We start from the raw sequence: 16,375 nt of genomic DNA, 5'->3' as shown, positions 1-16,375 counted from the left end.
ACAAACGAAGTATGTAATTAGTTTTTGTTTTTATTTATATTTAATATTTCATGCATGTGCTGTAAAATTTAATGTGATGAAAAATTTTGAATTTTTTTTGGTTTTGGAGTGAACTAAACAAAGCCTTACCACCCAGCATTTTTACTATCTTTTGTTATCAAGCAAAAGCTTTTATCTTGACCAAGAGGGAGGGGGGCTATGCGAAAAAACGCCCCCAACGATAGCTGGCCCATCCTCTTTTGGCCGTCCGTTTCCTTTCTTTCCGTAAGCCACAACGGGAGAGTGGCTTGGACTCGGCTGCGTTCCACCGACCGACCGAGCGGAGCAGCGTTGACGACGTCAGGGCGCGGCGCGCGGCAACGTCGGGGGGACGGGGGCCCTCCCGTAACGGTCGAAACGTTAGTGGTGGCGTGGACGCCGTGGGCTCGTGGCGGTGGTGCCGCAAGCGCGGCTGCGTGGAGTGGCGGAGTGGAGGAGTGGGTGGGGGTGGGGGTGTGTGGACTGTGGACTGTGGACCGGCCGGTGGGAACGCTCGCCTCCCCGGGCCCCGCTTCTCTTCCTCTTCCCGCAGCGCACGCTGCTCCGTTCGATTCGGCAGGGCTACGTACGCGTGGCGGGCATCGAGGACGGTACAGCGCGTGGGGCTCCGGTGTTCGGTGTCTGGGGCGGCGCATGGGGAGCTGTGGGGAAGAAGGGGTCACATGGCTACGGGGCCCGCGTGTCGGTATCTTTTTCAAACGGCGTGGTCGAAGGAGTCATGACTCATGACCCTGTGTGTTATCACGTGGTCTAAAGACGGTTTTGACCCTGGTGCTTCGCAGGAATTGCAGCGGGCGGGGAGCGGTCCTGCCACTGACACAGTGACAGTGCGTCGCTTCCATTCCGGCTCGCTTTTCTGCATTGTGCTGGAATGGCGAACACACATGTGGGTCGGGATGATGGAGAGAGAGGGGGAGGGGAGGAGGGGCGCAAAAGTGCTTTACCATCACATTTCACATCACACCGTCCGGAATCAGTCATTATGTAGTGATGAAGAACTTCATACAGCGTTTTAAAAAATCTGTTATTATGTCATATAAAATTAAATAAACTATACATAAAACACCTAAAATTTCATTTTATAATTTCATACACATTTAATTTTATGACTCAAACTCACTTGGCATATCACCAAAAGCGTTTATGGGACAATTCATTAAATGTAAATAAAACTTTAATGAAATTTTTACTGAGGCTGACCTAATCTACCGTATGGTACATTTTTCATTAGTAGTCAACTTTAATCAACATTAGACCTATCTATAGAAAGCAAAAACACAGGTAAATTAAAATGTGCTGTACTAGTGTATCAGTACAATCCTAGTTAACTTATGAAACTCTGAATCATTAAATAATATCTTGTTTGGATGCATAAAACTAACAACTAATCAACTAAGGGCCTGTTTAGATTTGAAATTTTTTGGCCTAAAGAGAAAATTTTTTGTGGAATTGGGGCCTAAGAACTAAACGGGGCTAAAAAATTTTGAGGCCAAAATTTTAGGCTGCAATTGTGCACGCACTCCCATAAAAACTCACCAATGATAACTGCAACTGCATGCAGCCCAAGTTGTCATTGGTTGGCTTCCATAGGAGTGCGTGCACAGTTGCAGCCCAAAATTTTGACCCCAAAATTTTTTTACCCCGTTTAGTTCTCAGGCTCCAATTCCACAAAAATTTTCTCTTTGAGCCAAAAAATTTCAAATCTAAACAGGCCCTAAATTTTAGTTCCTAAACATATGGAGTAATTGTTAGTTTATTTTAGACTAGTTGTTAGCTAGTTCACTAACCCACGAAGAGCTAACATGACTAGTTGTTAGTCCTAACTCCTAAATCCTAATCAATCCAAACATGCCCTTACTCTCCGTACTACCGATAGAAAGTTTTTTCGTGACCGTGCACAATTTAACAGTAGAATGATTGTGAAGCTGTTAGCAATCCCTATCTGCATGAGCCTTCCTCTCTTTTAAGCGGCGATGGCAAATAAAGACGTGTAGAGTTGTCCACGGTGTCATCTTTGGTTGAATCTTCCAAGTTTCAGCAATCGTTGCCGCCCCCCCCCCACCCCCACCCCCCGCTTGTGTCTTTGTGTGAGCCACGGAGCGGGCTAGTTTTTTTTTTTTTTTTTGACGCGGAAAGGGGCGCCAGTTTGGTCGGATTAGACGGGAAACGGCGCGGTCATCCGGTGGGTGGTGCTGGCACGGCGCATGCCATGCGTGTCGTCTCTCACCCACGTACTCGACGCTCACATGGAACGCATTTGCGAGCGCGACCTGCACCCCACGTAAAGGATGCGCCCCGTTGAGCTCCGGCTTCCAAAGGCAAAGCTGGAAACAGTGGAACGCCTGTACCTCTGACCTGCCGCTGAGTAGGAGTACTCTGCACAGTGTTTTCCCTTGACCGACCTCGGTCACGGCGCGGTGTGAAAACTGCACGTGCATGTGAAGCAATTTCGCCGCGATATCTTCAGCACTACGGAATCAGGCTGGGGACAGACGGAACGACGAACGGACGGACGTGTCGTGTGCTGGATTGGATTCCCTTCTCCTTCTCCCTTTGGCCCTGTTTAGATTGCAAAAATTTTGGCCAAATTGGTAGATTTTTTTGTTGTCAGAACTTGAGCAGAGAAATCTGACACACACAAAAAATTATCAGGTGTTTAGTTGAACAAATTTTTTCCTGACAAAATCTAGACTGCAGACACAGTTATAAGGGCATTAAATGCTGTGTTTGGGACTGCATGCACATGCAAACGTTGCTTTGCATGCCGCATGCAGCACTTTCCACATCGGTGTCACTCATGCAAAATTGCTTTGTCTTTAATCACAATTATATATATAAACAATAATAATTTGTATTTGTTCACAAACACTCAACCCTATTATTCACCACTGTCCCTATCACTATTATATGCCGAATACAGAGATTATTCGCACATCCACACTCAGTCCTCAACCCAGTACAAAAAATACAAGCACAGGAAGATCAAAATTGTTCATCCCAAAAAGATCTTTCAAACACCAGTGCACAACGCAGTGGCGATTGAATCACGAAACTGATTCATCACATTCCACTCATCCTCCACGACCTCAGGATCCGGCTGGAACTCAAATGCCTCTGGTGGCACATAGTTAGCATCCCTATTGAGCTGCTCAAAGTGCCTGTCATGCACTCCACTAGTCCTCATGAAATTGTGTAGTGCCATACAAGAGCATATTATCATGCTTTGCTTTACGGTGGAGTATGGGGGAACATCACGTAACATACGCCACTTCATTTTCATAACACCAAATGCCCTCTCTACGACATTCCTAAGAGATGAATGCGTATAGTTGAAGATTTCTTCTTTACCTTGAGGGCCGACGTTTCTGTACTCTTGCATATGGTACTTGGTTCCCTTGTATGGGGCTAGATAACCAAGCCGGTTTGGGTACCCGGAATCAACAAGGTAATATTTCCCTGTAGTTACAGTACCATATCTATGAGCAAAAACATGCCAATTTAGATAACAGGCACAACATGTAACGATACGACAATATACCTGGAGGTGGATGGGGGAACTGATCACCAAAAGTTGATGTTGCATCATTGAAGACTCTCATATCATGAGCAGATCCAGGCCATCCAGCAAGGACAAAACTGAACCTCATGTCGAAGTCACAGACAGCTAAGACATTCTGTGTGGTTCTACCCTTGCGGTTCAAGTACTGGACAAATAAATTACTAGGCACAGTTAATGGTATATGGGTTCCATCAATTGCGCCTATGCAGTCCTTGAAGTAGGGATAGAACCTAGGGCTTCTAAGTCTGTCATGCATTGTACTAAATGTAGGGTCAACAGGTTTTAGGATGTCGGCAGCTAATCTGTCCATACATACCAACACTTTGTTGAAAAGCCTAGAGATAGTACCCAGTGACCTCTCAAATCTTTCCTTAGCTTGCCTAACACTTTGACAGTCTCCAAGCATCCATAAGAAGATACCTAGTGCTTCTAAAGAGGTTGATTTCCTACTGGATTTGAGGCCATAAGTTTCTGTCAGGACATCATGAAGTTTGTGAAACATTTCAGGGTTCATCCTAAACATGGTGTAACACCTATCAGGTCATGTAGATTATCCATGACCCACTCTATTCCAGGCAATTTAGGGGTCCTATAAGGGCGCCTACCCAAGTACTTATCAATATGTATGGCTTGCTCTAACATACCACTGGTTCTTAATGCATGACTTGACATCAACTCGATCATAATCATGGTCTGAACGGCCTCGTCCCAATCATCTCCCATTGATACATCCTCACTGTGTTCAGCTGGTTGGGAGTCGTCATCACTGCTGACATGTAGGTCTTCTCCATCCTGTCATCATCAGCATAGGTATGTCAGCCCCCCTTCCAATTTCAAATGATGTCCAAAACCCTAGCACAGCTCGATGGCCATGCAACAGAACAATGATTGTCCACAGTATAAAGCAAAAAATAGATAAACTAATCCACACAACTGCAATGAATAAAGTTCAGATGACAAAGCACAAATCCTAGATGAACCCCACATTTGGGGCACTAAATTAGAGTTCAAATTGTTCACCAAAGACTAAACGGATTACGACTAACTGCATTAGGACTTACTCTAACTGCATTACAACTAAGGCTAACTGCATGCACTTCAATTAAGCAGGGGAACTAGTTCTCCACCGGGAGGTTTTCTTGAATGATGATCCACCTAGCAGCATCGTCAGTGCAAGAAAGGAAGATGGCCAGATCAACTTCATCTCGGCAGATCTTCCTAACAGCCAGGAAGGAACTCCTGGTAGCTGCAGTAATTCCCATCCCCGCTGCAATGTTATATGCCTGCTCGATCATCTGTTTCTTTGTCTGATGCTGATTAGGGGACTGCTGTGCCTGATGCTGATTCTTCTTTTGCTGCAACTCCAATATGGTACCAAACAAGTTTACCTTTTGCCTTTCAATGTCATTGGCCTCACGTTGGTTGCTATCCCAAGACCTAGCATTAGAGCTCCTAGTTTTCTTGCTAGGGCTGGAGGCTGTGGAATTAGTGCTAGAAGGCCTTTTGTGTACTTGGCTACTAGGGGTTGGAAATCCCTGGCTTGCAGGGGTTGCAAATCCCTGACTACCAGGGGTTGCAAATCCCTGAATTGCAGGGGTTGCACCATCTGCCTGTACCTCATGCTGAGCATCCTCGTCATCGGAGTCCTCGACTCCAATGACACTGGTTGCCGCACCAGTTCCAGGCCTGTATGCAGTAGACCCATCAACTGTACATCCAGCAAACATGCCATCAAGCTGCCCGAGGTAGTCAGGCATGCCTCCATCCCTTATTTTCAGCAAAGCCTTCTTGCCCTATAATAAGAATTGAACTATTGTAAGACTGTATGAGTAGGCTTGTATTGAAAACCTTAAACTATTTGCTGGTACCTTGCTCTCTTTCTCCCACCAGTCATCATCAGCATAAACATTGTAGCCACTACCTCCCAGGCCAGAAGACTTGCGCAACGAATTGCATAACCTCCACTCGGCCTTGAGTTCTTGCACTTTACTGTTGAACTGTTCCCTCTCATGCACTAAACCAGTAGCCAAGAAGTACTTGTGCTTGATGTCCTTCCAGCCAGCGCTGCTCATGACGCCGTTGTTGTAGTTGCCATTTTTAATTTGGGAGTGGTAAATGTCAATGAAGACACGCAGTCTCTTTGGATCCCAGCTACCCTTGTGTTTTAGTACCTAGACCAGGGAACTACTTAAATACCAGATAACAACTATATTACTACAAATACTAGAGAACAACGAAAACTAAATACAGAAAACTACTAAAACTACTTAAACAACTAAATACCAGAGAACTACTTAAATACCAGATAACAACTATATTACTATAAATACCAGAGAACAACGAAAACTAAATACAGAAAACTACTAAAACTACTTAAACAACTAAATACCAGAGAACTACTTAAATACCAGAGAACAACTAAAACTAAATACCAGAGAACTCCTAAAGTAATCAATCTAGTGCGTAAACTAATTACCAGATAAGTACTTAAATACCAGAGAAGTTCTAACTAATTACTCTAGTGTGTAAACTAAATGTCATTGTAAGTAAACTCACCGGGTAGCGAAAGCCGTCCATGCCGGGGAAGAACTGCTGCTGGTCCGGGTTGTCTTCACGGCCGGCCCTTGCAGCGCGGGGACGGGCCTTGCGAGCGTTCGCACCTCCGCCTGTGGATCCGCGGCCACCAGATCCGCTCGGGATGAAGGGAGCGCCGGATCCGCGGCCACCAGATCCGTCCTGGCCGAAGGGGACGCCGGAGTACCCATACCATCCCGGAGAGGATATGGCCCCCCCAGATCCTCCAGGCATCCAATGCATCCGGGAGGACGATGGGGGTTGAAGGAAAACCCCGTCTGTGGGGGAGTCCTCAACGCGGCGCGGCGGATTGAAACTCAGTGAACGTGAAGCAGAACGGGGGGGGGGGGAACGGCCTGACCTAGACCGATCTGAGTCAAATCTGACTCGTAGTTGATGTCCAGCGACTCCAGCCTTGGGTTGATGCCGCTGCTGCTGCCGGCGCCGTTGAAGCTCGGACGGGGCGCCTCGACGGTGGCATCGTTGCTGGCAGGCTCCTGGACTCCGAATACCGCCTCGTCGGAGAAGTGGCCGCCGCTGAAACAATCACCGTGCGCGCCGTCCATGAGAAGGGATACAGTTTAGGGTTTGCGGCGGCGGCGGAGGAGGAACGGCTAGGGTTTGCGGCGGCCGGGGAGGGGAAGGAGGGCTGCGGTGCTGCGGCGGCGGGAGGGGAGGGGGAAGGGATACGGTTTGCGGCGGCGGGGGAGGAATGAGCTATGGTTTGCGGCGGCGTGGGGGGGGATGGATGCGGTGCTGCGGCGGCGGGGGGGAGAAGGGCTGCTGCGGCTGCGCGCTAGGGTTTGCGGGAAGCGGGGGGTTGGATGAGGGTGAAGATAACCTGAGAGTTTGCGGGGTGGGGGGGTTGAGGGTAGGATTCGGATACGGTTGCGATTGGTGGGCTGGCATGGATGTTAGTGCACAGTTGCAGGCCCTGTAGGCCAAATTTTTTTGCCACAAAATTTTTAGCCCCTGTTTAGTTGGCAGGCCAAAAAATTTGCTCTTTGTGCCAAATTTTTTGCAATCTAAACAGGTCCTTTGTCGATGCCTCTGACGGAACCGGGGTCGTCCCTGCACTGTTGTTGTTTAGTAGCAAGTGGGGGGGTGCAAAGCAGAGCTGGCGTCCAGATTACACGGCAGGTTTCCGTGGACGCGGCCTTTGATCCGAAATTCCGAATGCAGGCAGCGATTACTTATCATCCCGGGTGGGCGTGGCTACTTTACATGCGAGGGAAAGCTGGCGTTCAGGAACTGATTTCTAGTTTGGAGCCCTTTTTGCCGTGTTATTATAGTACTATACTAGTCCTAGTACGTAATATTTTACTTGAGTGCACGATGGTGGTGCGAGGCGAGCGTAGCGCTAACACAACTTTAATTCGAAGTTTCAAACTGGGGTCGAGCGCGATCCAGTTTTGACACACTGCAGTAGACTTATCATGCCGAACAAGCCACGTTCATGCATGTTTTTTTTCCCTGTCGACTCCACTGCGATTGAAGAAATTAGCCAAGCAAGTTCTGCTTACTTGTGAAGCTGTAACGAGACGGTTTGGCTAATGGTCCGGTTCTCAGAGGTACTATGTCAGCCTACCAAGCCCAAAACTCTTCAAATACAAAAGGCCCAGACAGGCCAGCCCAAGGAGTTGTTTCTGGGCTCGGCCTAAGAAAAGTAGTTCCTGGCTTCAAATACAGAAGGCTCGGCCCGGCCCATTCAGGCCAGGCCTAGGAATTGTTGGTTGTTGCTGGGCTCGGCCTTAGAGAAGTCTCTGGCCAGGAGGCCGCGTCGGTCGTGTCAAGTTTTGCTCCAGTCCCTGAAACGAAGAGTTGAGGGGAAAAAAATCTAGAAACTTCTCTCGTCCAGCCCACAGAATCCACCGAGCCACGGCGTCACCGCCAGCGCCACTGACATCTCCGGGAAGGAACCGAACGGACCCCCGAGAAAAGAATCGGTGCGTCGGAAGGAAGAGCAATCCCGCGGTGGCGGAGCGAGTACCCAGTCCCTACGGCGAGGGATGTGGTGGGAGTGGGAAGGCGGCGGTGGGGAAGCGCCGCGGGAGGAGACCCCCGTCGACTTCGACTTCATCTCCCTCCTTTCCAAGCCCAAGGTGAGCCGCGAGCGCCACGGGGACCCGACCCCGACCCAGTGTCCCCCCTGATTCTGCCATGGTGCCACCCAGGCCTCCTGGAATTTAGCGACCATGTCATGGAGAATCGAGCTCCATTTCCTCGCGCCTAGGGTTGTTAGGTACCATGTTCTATGTACCGTGTTTTATGCTAATTGCGCAATTGTGTGTGCGCAGGATTACTACAAGATACTGGAAGTAGACTACAATGCGTCAGAGGAGACGATCAGGTCCAGCTATATCCGCCTTGCACTGGTTAGTGTCTGATCCAGAATCTCTATGCCAACAAAATGACTATACTACTCTTTAATTTTGTAATTCAGTGTTGCTATGCAACCTTCACGGTCCACTTCATTGAGGATACTATATTATGCTGATGGAAATCTTTTGTATTGCTTTGCCTTCCTATAGAGTTCAGTTATAACAACTATTGATCCTTTTATTTGTTTTCTTTTGTTGTAGAAATGGCACCCTGATAAGAAGCAGGGCGAAGAAAGTTCAACCTCCAAATTTCAGGAAATTAACGAGGCATACCAAGGTGAGCTTGATTAGTTGGCCAGGAAGCAGGAGAAAAAATTGCAGTCCTATTCATGTATTGCATTCAAGCAGCACCTTTTCACCTTTGTGTTTTCATGTATAATTTTATAGAGTTAAGAAGTAACAAAGTGCCGTACCAGACTGGACGTTAGTGTACGCTAATGTGCCCACACATAACTGTGAGATACATGGCCGTGGTTCCTCAGCCATCACTGTCACAGATTATGCTAAACTATTCTCAGTTTTATGGTACTTTTAGGAGTTTTAGAGGAGTTGTTACCACAGCCCCGCGAGGCTAGCAATATTTCCTAAGACTCAATAAAGCCTTGAGAATTGTTAAGGAGGAGCAGCCAATTTAGGTATCACCACTCAGACTTTGGCATAGATGCTCTGATTCTTGTTCTTTAGTGATGGCACAACATCGGAAAGTCTTAAGATAGTTGAGAGGTACCAAATCAGATCGTAATATAACCATAAATGCTAGTCAGTGCTTCTTTGGCTATGAAGCAAGCAAAGTCTCTGTTGTAGATGCTGCTGCTGAACTGCTCCAGGACTAAGGATATACCCTTGTACAAGAGACAGGACACAATGGCTACCATAAATCTAAACAAAAGATTCCTATTATATTTATTGTTTGCAACAGCTTCCGCCAGTTAAAAACAACAGTGTACTGTCCTTGACTCCTAGCTCACTAGCTTGACAACGCTTCCGTGCTCATTTTGGAGGAAATATTCGTTGCTTGCTTCTTGCAATTATCTTGGATAGTTTATTAGAAGGCTGTGAAACCGTGCATTAGATTTGTAGGAAGATATGAGGTGTAAACGCATCCATAGTTAATAGTTGCTCATCGCACTTGAGCAGTTGAGCACATTACTTCCATTCTAGAAGGGAAGACATATCATGGTCTATTACGATACATCTTGATCTTGTGCTATTGTTTCTGAAGCCCCAGCATTTCTTTAACAGTTCTGAGTAATCCTGCAAAAAGGCAAGAGTATGACAAGAAAGGCATTCTATATGTTCAAGATCAGAATGTAGTGGTAAGCATTGAGCAACTATTCTTTTCTGTTGTTATCTTGTCGTATAATGGTTCTCACACCTTTTTTTTTCTCCAACAATTTCAGGACTACCTGAACCGGCACAAGGGGCTAATACTTACCTGCAATGGTCTTGGCATAAGGTACTCAGTATGGTGAACATGCTCAGGGGTCCACAGTTTGCACCCATCTGCAGTCTTGGAGAATCTAATTGTAAAATAGCATTGATCTGAAAATGATATAGTGCAGCAGTGCCACGTTTGAAAGCCAAAGATTTGGCAATGATATAGTGCAGCAGTGCCACGTTTGAAAGCCAAAGATTTGACAACTTGAGTTCATCCTACAACAGAGTTGATTTTTATTTGTCGATCAGCTGTTGTTGAATGAAAGAAGCAGATATGTTCCGGCTGCTCCTTGTATGTAACGTACTTTTCCTAACCTATGCCATGTAAGCGTCTGTTTCTGTCTTGGCGCTTTATGTTGACGTTAAGTGAATTTGAATGTCTATGGAATACAGAGTGGTATCATGTTCCTTCCCCGGAAACTATTTATCTACAACCTCATTAACATATTAAACGTTTCCTGGTATAATTCAAAGGGTATACTTCATACTGCACTCTGTACATGACAAAATGTACAAATGTTCTCTTTTTTAGGGATGTGTGTGCTACATTATAAAAGAGGATTTCAAAAATGAAAGGAATAGCATCGTTGAAAGTCAGCTAAGTTGAGCTGCAGTTCCGTCAGTCTCACAGAAGGCTCGACAGTAGCAAATAGAACTTCAAAACTTCCATAGGAGTGAGAACATACTGATCGTATTCATCTTTTTTTAAAGCTTTACTTGACAGTATACACATAGGATTGAGTAAAAAAACATCCATAGTGACCTGAAGAAGCACACTAGCCAAACTTGAGAAGTCTGATAACAGACCCCATGAGGAGAAAATTTACACGACCTTCTTTACCCCTTCAGTAATATTTGAAAATATAAAGGGAGAAAACCTAATAATAAGCTGGCTGTAAAGCCTAAACACGTGGCAAAAGATCGACGACAGATCAAACAATCCTCTGTATGAGATCTTCGAACTTTGCAAACAGGTCATCTCTGCTTTCCTGCATATATAGAAAATTTGAAAAAGGAAACCGATCTTCAGGTCACCGAGAACACAAAATAAACATGTACAATCGGGGCAGTTTTATAGGGTGATTCAGATTTGAGGATTCAGATGTACCTTGAAAAGTTCCATCAAAAAAAGATGTACCTTGAAAAGGAGATATCGTGCGATGAACCAAATTGAGTAACCAGTTCCTACTAATTCCAGCAATTTTGGGAGCTGTTACGAGTCAGCCAAGCAGGTTAGTGAACATTTGGTACTAAAACTAAGTGCAGATTTCATGAAGGCATACTATAGCTTCTGTACCAGGGGGACTGAATCAATTGCAGCAACAACAGAAGATAGGATCCATAAAGCAACAAAGGCAGCAGATCCAGTGAGGATTAAAGTCGGAGTCACTTCAATGTTCAACTGGAAAATATAGGCGCGGTATATAAGTAAGCAACAACATGACAACGAATAAATCATCCAAGACAAAGTTTGTATCTGGAAAATAAATTATCTTCGCATATGAAAGCTGCTATAAAATCATGACCTTAAGACAATAGATGTAGTATCTTTTCTATTTTAAAAATAATCAATGCATTACCAAAATAAAATATGCTATAGCATGATAAGTCTGGCATAATCTGGAGCAACAAACCTAAGATATTCGTAATTTCATAACAAGTTGTGCCTTTGGAGTTCTAGAGTTCTGCAAATGTTAAGGGTTAAGCTAGAGCTTAATCACTCAGCTTATTGATTCACAAGCTCTACAGGTAAGATTGTGATATAAAACAATAGGGAATTGCTCCGGTACTCCACTTTTCAAAATTACACAAATCTTAAAGCAACTCATCTAACTAATTATATATTTTCCTAATTGTTTTCCACTTGGGTCATGCATGGGACTAGTCCGTTGGAGCCCAGCCCATGTCCAGCCCAAACTCACCTCTCATCTCTCAGTCCGTTTTGTTCCGTCACGGTTTCTCGATTGTTTCCTCACAGCCAGCGAAGGTCCTCTCCAAGGATGTCCTCACTACATGCGCAGGGGATGAATGGTGTCGTTCGAGCCAAATTCAGTCCAAGCTCCATTGATCCCCTTTGTTCGGATCTTGCTCCACCATGTGCCAGAAGCCAGGGGCGGACAAACGAGCACCGCTGGTTTTTTGGCCTCCCATCGACGGCGCAACCGCAAGCGCACAACAAAACTTCTTGGTTTGAGCCACGATGACGCCGTTATCTGCATCTGTCTCCATGAACGAGAAAACAAAACAAAGCGAGCGATATGTCTTTGGGTCTGGGCTGGGTATCGATGGGATAGGCCCATGCGGGATGCAAGAGAAAGTTAATAATTAAGAAAAAAATTAACTAGTTAAATGTGCTGCTTTAGGATCCGTGCAATTTGTAGAAAGAGGAGTGTTGGAGCAGTTCCCAAAACAATAAATTATAGTTAGATGTACTATATATACATCACGAACAGGCCTGTACGGCGAGCATGTGCATTTACTCAGGGCCTCCAAAATCCTTGGGCTCCTATTTGTTTTAATTTAACTACTATACTTTGTATTAGTACTAATCAACAAATTAGATGGATAGCAAATAAATTAGCAATAAAAAAAAGTCTTTTTTCATCCCACGGCCAATCAACTCCTATGGCTTATGCATTATCCCTACCTCCAATTAATACCTACCATAGAGTCGCAAGAAGGCATATCTCTCACTCTCACTTTAATCTTTCAGTCAACAATTGCCGCAGCATTTGAGAGATTCCCCCCCCACCCCCCCCCTGAGAAATTAACTCTCATGTCATTGCAGAAGGATAGCACAGTTTAAGTAAAAACTAACGTATCATGCTAGTCAATATTGCAAAAGTTCAAATATTTGTTTTTTGGCAAGACATAATGCTAAATAATATCTATTTTTCCTCAACTTGTAATGGGGCCTAATCTTTTGTTCCGCACCAGGCCTCAAAATTCCCCATTACGACCATGATCACGAAGTAGGCAATAATGTGATTCTCCCTAAAAAAGACAATAATGTGACTAATTGGCGCAATCAAAAGAGCATTTGCGGATGTTATATTTTCCTAGGTGATTCTCTTTATTTTGTATAGACTGCCTTACAGCAAAGTCTGGAAAGGTTAATGCACTCTACTATTATTACAGCAAGGAACCAAGGACAACAGTTGCTATTTTGCTCAGCTGTAGTTACATTGTCAAATTGAGCCCATTGTCTTTCTGCAGGACTCATCTAATAAGATTAAAAAACATTTCAGTTTGGTTTAATTCCACATAAGACTAAGAGTTAATCACTGTAGCATTCAAAGGTGGCACGCAGCGGAATCGAAAGGCAAACAAAGCTTTGCTGGGAGCCTGGGACCATGAACAGCAAAGCGCCAAAGCAGGTAACGTGTCAGCAGCACGGCGATACCTTGCTTAGTATCTCATCCAGACCGCCGCCATCCGGGGACGGGGACGCCTCCGACGACACCAGCTCTGCTACAGGCGCCTCCGCGGAGCCACTAGGCGCGGCGCTAACTTCCTCGACCTTGTCGTCGGCAGGAGTGTCGGGCTTGTCCGTGACGACGACGGTGTAGGAGGCGGAGGCGGGCTCTTCGGAGGGCACCGGGTCAGGCACGGCCGCACTGGCGGCGCAACGCCAGCCTGAAGCGAAACACATCAGAGCAAGCAAGACAAAAGACAGCGTGTCGGATACAGAGCGAGAGGGATGGGGCCAGGGCGTACCTCGAGTTGGGATGCGGCGGTGGTGGACCGGAAGGGCGGTGGAAGCAGACGCGCCGCCACGGCGGGGCGGGGCGAAGGATATGGGCGCGGCGGTGGTGGCGCGGACGGAGGCGGTGGTGGTAGAGACGCAGAGCTCCATGATCTCCCACTCTCTCTGCTCTCCTCTTTCTGTGGACGCCGGCCTGGTTGGGTTTTGAGGTTTCTGTGAGCCGCGAGGAGGAATGGAGGATGAGGCCAGAGTGATGCTGGGCTGGTGGCTCCCTGGCCCTGGCGCTGTACTGCATGACGTGTGCACCACCAAGGCACCAACTCTCCTGCAGTCCTGTGTCCTGCTCGACCGACGACCGCTCGGCAGTTTGCGTGACATCCGACGGCTCCCGGCCGCTTGGGCCTGTGCTTTCTGGGGCCGAGCCGATTCTTCTTCGCATGCTTTTGGGTGGTTGGACGACAGGTGGTGCTTTCGCTTTCGCTTCTCTCCTGTTCCGGGGCCCGGCATGTCCGGTTGTGGTTTTGCATTTTTGTGGTTTCCTCCAAAGGGAAAGAGGGAAAGAGGAACGAATCACCGCTTCTTTATTCTTATCTTTCGTCGGTGCTTGTTCAATGTGGCATCCATAATTCCATATATAGATAGAAAAAGATAATACGATAGAATGAAATCTTTGGCCGTGTGTTCATTGGACGCCATGAATTTGCTTTCCTTTACTCGTATTCTAGCGTTTTCGGCCATAAAAGATCGTGCACCACTATACATTTCCCCTCTTTAAACTATTGGGTAGTCTGATCGTTTTTTTATAACTCATATCTGTATTAATAGGTAAGGAAAACATACATCGGCACAGTGAAATACAGATACGAGAGTGGAGGATACAGATACATTAAACTTTAAGGCCTGTTTGGATTGTAGGATTTGTAAAGGAAAAGTACAGGAATCAAGATTCCTCTATTTTATGCACTGTTCATGCGTTTGGAACACAGGATTGAGTATATCCTTTCCTATGGAAAGTTTCCTTCACCCATGCATTTTGAAGGAATCAAAACATCCAGGGTGTGTTTGGATCATGGGAATAACGTAGGAAAAATGGAGGAACCTGATTCCTATAGTATTTTTCACTGTACCACCGTTTGGAACAAAGGATTTAGCTCTATTCATTCCTGAGGAAAGGTAAACAAACCTGTACTTTTGGAGGAAATAGAAAATGAGCTCTGAGCTGAGGGAAATCTTTTCTGTGTGGCTGTGTCGCTTACGAACTCACTCCTGGGAATAAACAATGTTTATGTGCAGTGATTCTACTTCATCGAAGTGCTATAAATACACAAATACATGACATGGAAAGTGAGCACCAATAGTCATATAAACTTTTGCAGAACATTCATGTGTAAATAAATTTCAAAAAATCATAAACATGTTGAAAATTAATCATTCATTAAGTATTACATTATTTTTTATTTTTTGAGGGTGATTTACATTATTATTTATTATTCGTCTACCCTCAGCTAAGAGATATAGTAATTTTATTTATTCTAAAACATGTGATATTAGTGCTTCCCTTCAATTTCCTACACTCTTCTCTTCCTGCATTCCAAACACACATTTCTATAAAATTTCTGTATTTCTTCATTCCTCTGTTTTCTCATCTCATTCCTTTTCTATTCCTATATTTTCTTCTATTCCTGTATTTTTTATTCCTACGTTCCAAACAGGCCCCCAGTCTAGGCCATTGGAAATTTTCCTGCGACAATGATACGCATCTATCTAAGCTCGAACACTATTGCCATGCATCAGTGACAAAAGGAACAGGACACAAGAGCCGAGGAAACATTTTTTATCTATTCACGTCACTTGTGTTCTTGCCATGCACCAACTCCAGAACTTTGATCTACGATCTACGCTTGAGACCTCCATTGTTGAGTTAATGACCTACCAAAGCTAATCTCAAGCTACCAAGTTTAGCAAGACAGGCACATCATTAGTCCAAATAAAATGATATTCTTATGCTACCTTATTCCTGCATTCCAAACACTCATTACTGTAAAATTCCTGTGTTTTTCAATTCCTCTGTTTTACCACCACATTCCTTTCCTAATCCTGTATTTTCTCCTATTCCTACATTTTTTATTCCTCCGTTCCAAACAGACCCTAAAATGGACATCTTACCTCTAAACTCCTAAAATCACTCAAGTTACCTCCATGTACTGGTTAAAGTGGTTTCAAAGACGGTTTTGTTTTTTTTATAGTTAAGAAAAAGGTAAATACTTGACAAGATGTTTAAACAACATAAAATATCTCTAACATTCTAAAAAAGTTGACAAAAGTCATAGAGATAGATTGACATATGAAGAATCCAAGTAGAACATTTAGAGCTCGTGAAAATATATCTAAAATCTTGAAAACAAAGTATTTAATTATAAGGAAATAATAAAAATATCCCCAAAAAATCTAGAAAATTTTCAAAGCATTCTAGTCAATGTGTAAAAGTGTCTTTAAAACTTTGTGTTGCAAAAATATAAGATGCAACCAGCATGAATGCAACATACATTAATATTGAATGCATTCGTGCTATGAACTTGTTCCAACTGTGTCTTATGTCTTTTTGTGGAAAGTTTTCAAACACTCTAGACATCAATTAGAAATGTTTTGGAAATTTTTAGATTTTTCATGATTTATTTT

At 44.8% G+C, this 16,375-nt stretch overlaps 3 protein-coding genes across 3 annotated transcripts; 1 reads left to right on the top strand and 2 right to left on the bottom strand.

The window, feature by feature from the left end:
- On the bottom strand, positions 3,050-3,908 carry LOC110434854 (putative nuclease HARBI1). The gene is made up of 2 exons (XM_021459613.1): positions 3,578-3,908; positions 3,050-3,495 (listed from the first exon to the last, which is right to left on the bottom strand). Exons 1-2 carry the CDS (start codon positions 3,906-3,908, stop codon positions 3,050-3,052), a joined length of 777 nt encoding a protein of 258 aa, XP_021315288.1.
- On the top strand, positions 7,986-10,411 carry LOC8078903 (chaperone protein DnaJ). Its single transcript, XM_002454540.2, has 5 exons — positions 7,986-8,274; positions 8,470-8,547; positions 8,755-8,830; positions 9,796-9,869; positions 9,954-10,411. The coding sequence occupies exons 1-5, from the start codon at positions 8,182-8,184 to the stop codon at positions 10,023-10,025; spliced, it is 393 nt and encodes a 130-aa protein (XP_002454585.1). The 5' UTR covers positions 7,986-8,181; the 3' UTR covers positions 10,026-10,411.
- On the bottom strand, positions 10,662-14,218 carry LOC110434674 (protein CURVATURE THYLAKOID 1D, chloroplastic-like). The gene is made up of 5 exons (XM_021459249.1): positions 13,708-14,218; positions 13,394-13,626; positions 11,288-11,392; positions 11,129-11,200; positions 10,662-10,979 (listed from the first exon to the last, which is right to left on the bottom strand). The coding sequence occupies exons 1-5, from the start codon at positions 14,201-14,203 to the stop codon at positions 10,923-10,925; spliced, it is 963 nt and encodes a 320-aa protein (XP_021314924.1). The 5' UTR covers positions 14,204-14,218; the 3' UTR covers positions 10,662-10,922.

Source organism: Sorghum bicolor, chromosome 4 (genome assembly GCF_000003195.3).
Source record: "Sorghum bicolor cultivar BTx623 chromosome 4, Sorghum_bicolor_NCBIv3, whole genome shotgun sequence".
Classification (NCBI taxonomy): Eukaryota; Viridiplantae; Streptophyta; class Magnoliopsida; order Poales; family Poaceae; genus Sorghum; species Sorghum bicolor.
Note: the sequence above shows the minus strand (reverse complement) of the source record. Positions and strands in the feature narration are given on the sequence as shown.

Excerpts from the sequence above, each read along its gene's own strand:
- LOC110434854 (XM_021459613.1), bottom strand. The coding sequence starts at position 3,908 with ATGGACAGATTAGCTGCCGACATCCTAAAACCTGTTGACCCTACATTT. Across the intron at positions 3,496-3,577 it reads GTTCCCCCATCCACCTCCAG|GGAAATATTACCTTGTTGAT; the intron begins GTATATTGTCGT and ends CTGTAACTACAG.
- LOC8078903 (XM_002454540.2), top strand. The coding sequence starts at position 8,182 with ATGTGGTGGGAGTGGGAAGGCGGCGGTGGGGAAGCGCCGCGGGAGGAG. Across the intron at positions 8,275-8,469 it reads CCCTCCTTTCCAAGCCCAAG|GATTACTACAAGATACTGGA; the intron begins GTGAGCCGCGAG and ends GTGTGTGCGCAG. Across the intron at positions 8,548-8,754 it reads GCTATATCCGCCTTGCACTG|AAATGGCACCCTGATAAGAA; the intron begins GTTAGTGTCTGA and ends CTTTTGTTGTAG.
- LOC110434674 (XM_021459249.1), bottom strand. The coding sequence starts at position 14,203 with ATGCCGGGCCCCGGAACAGGAGAGAAGCGAAAGCGAAAGCACCACCTG. Across the intron at positions 13,627-13,707 it reads CCGCCGCATCCCAACTCGAG|GCTGGCGTTGCGCCGCCAGT; the intron begins GTACGCCCTGGC and ends GTTTCGCTTCAG. Across the intron at positions 11,393-13,393 it reads TGGATGAGATACTAAGCAAG|TTGAACATTGAAGTGACTCC; the intron begins GTATCGCCGTGC and ends TATATTTTCCAG.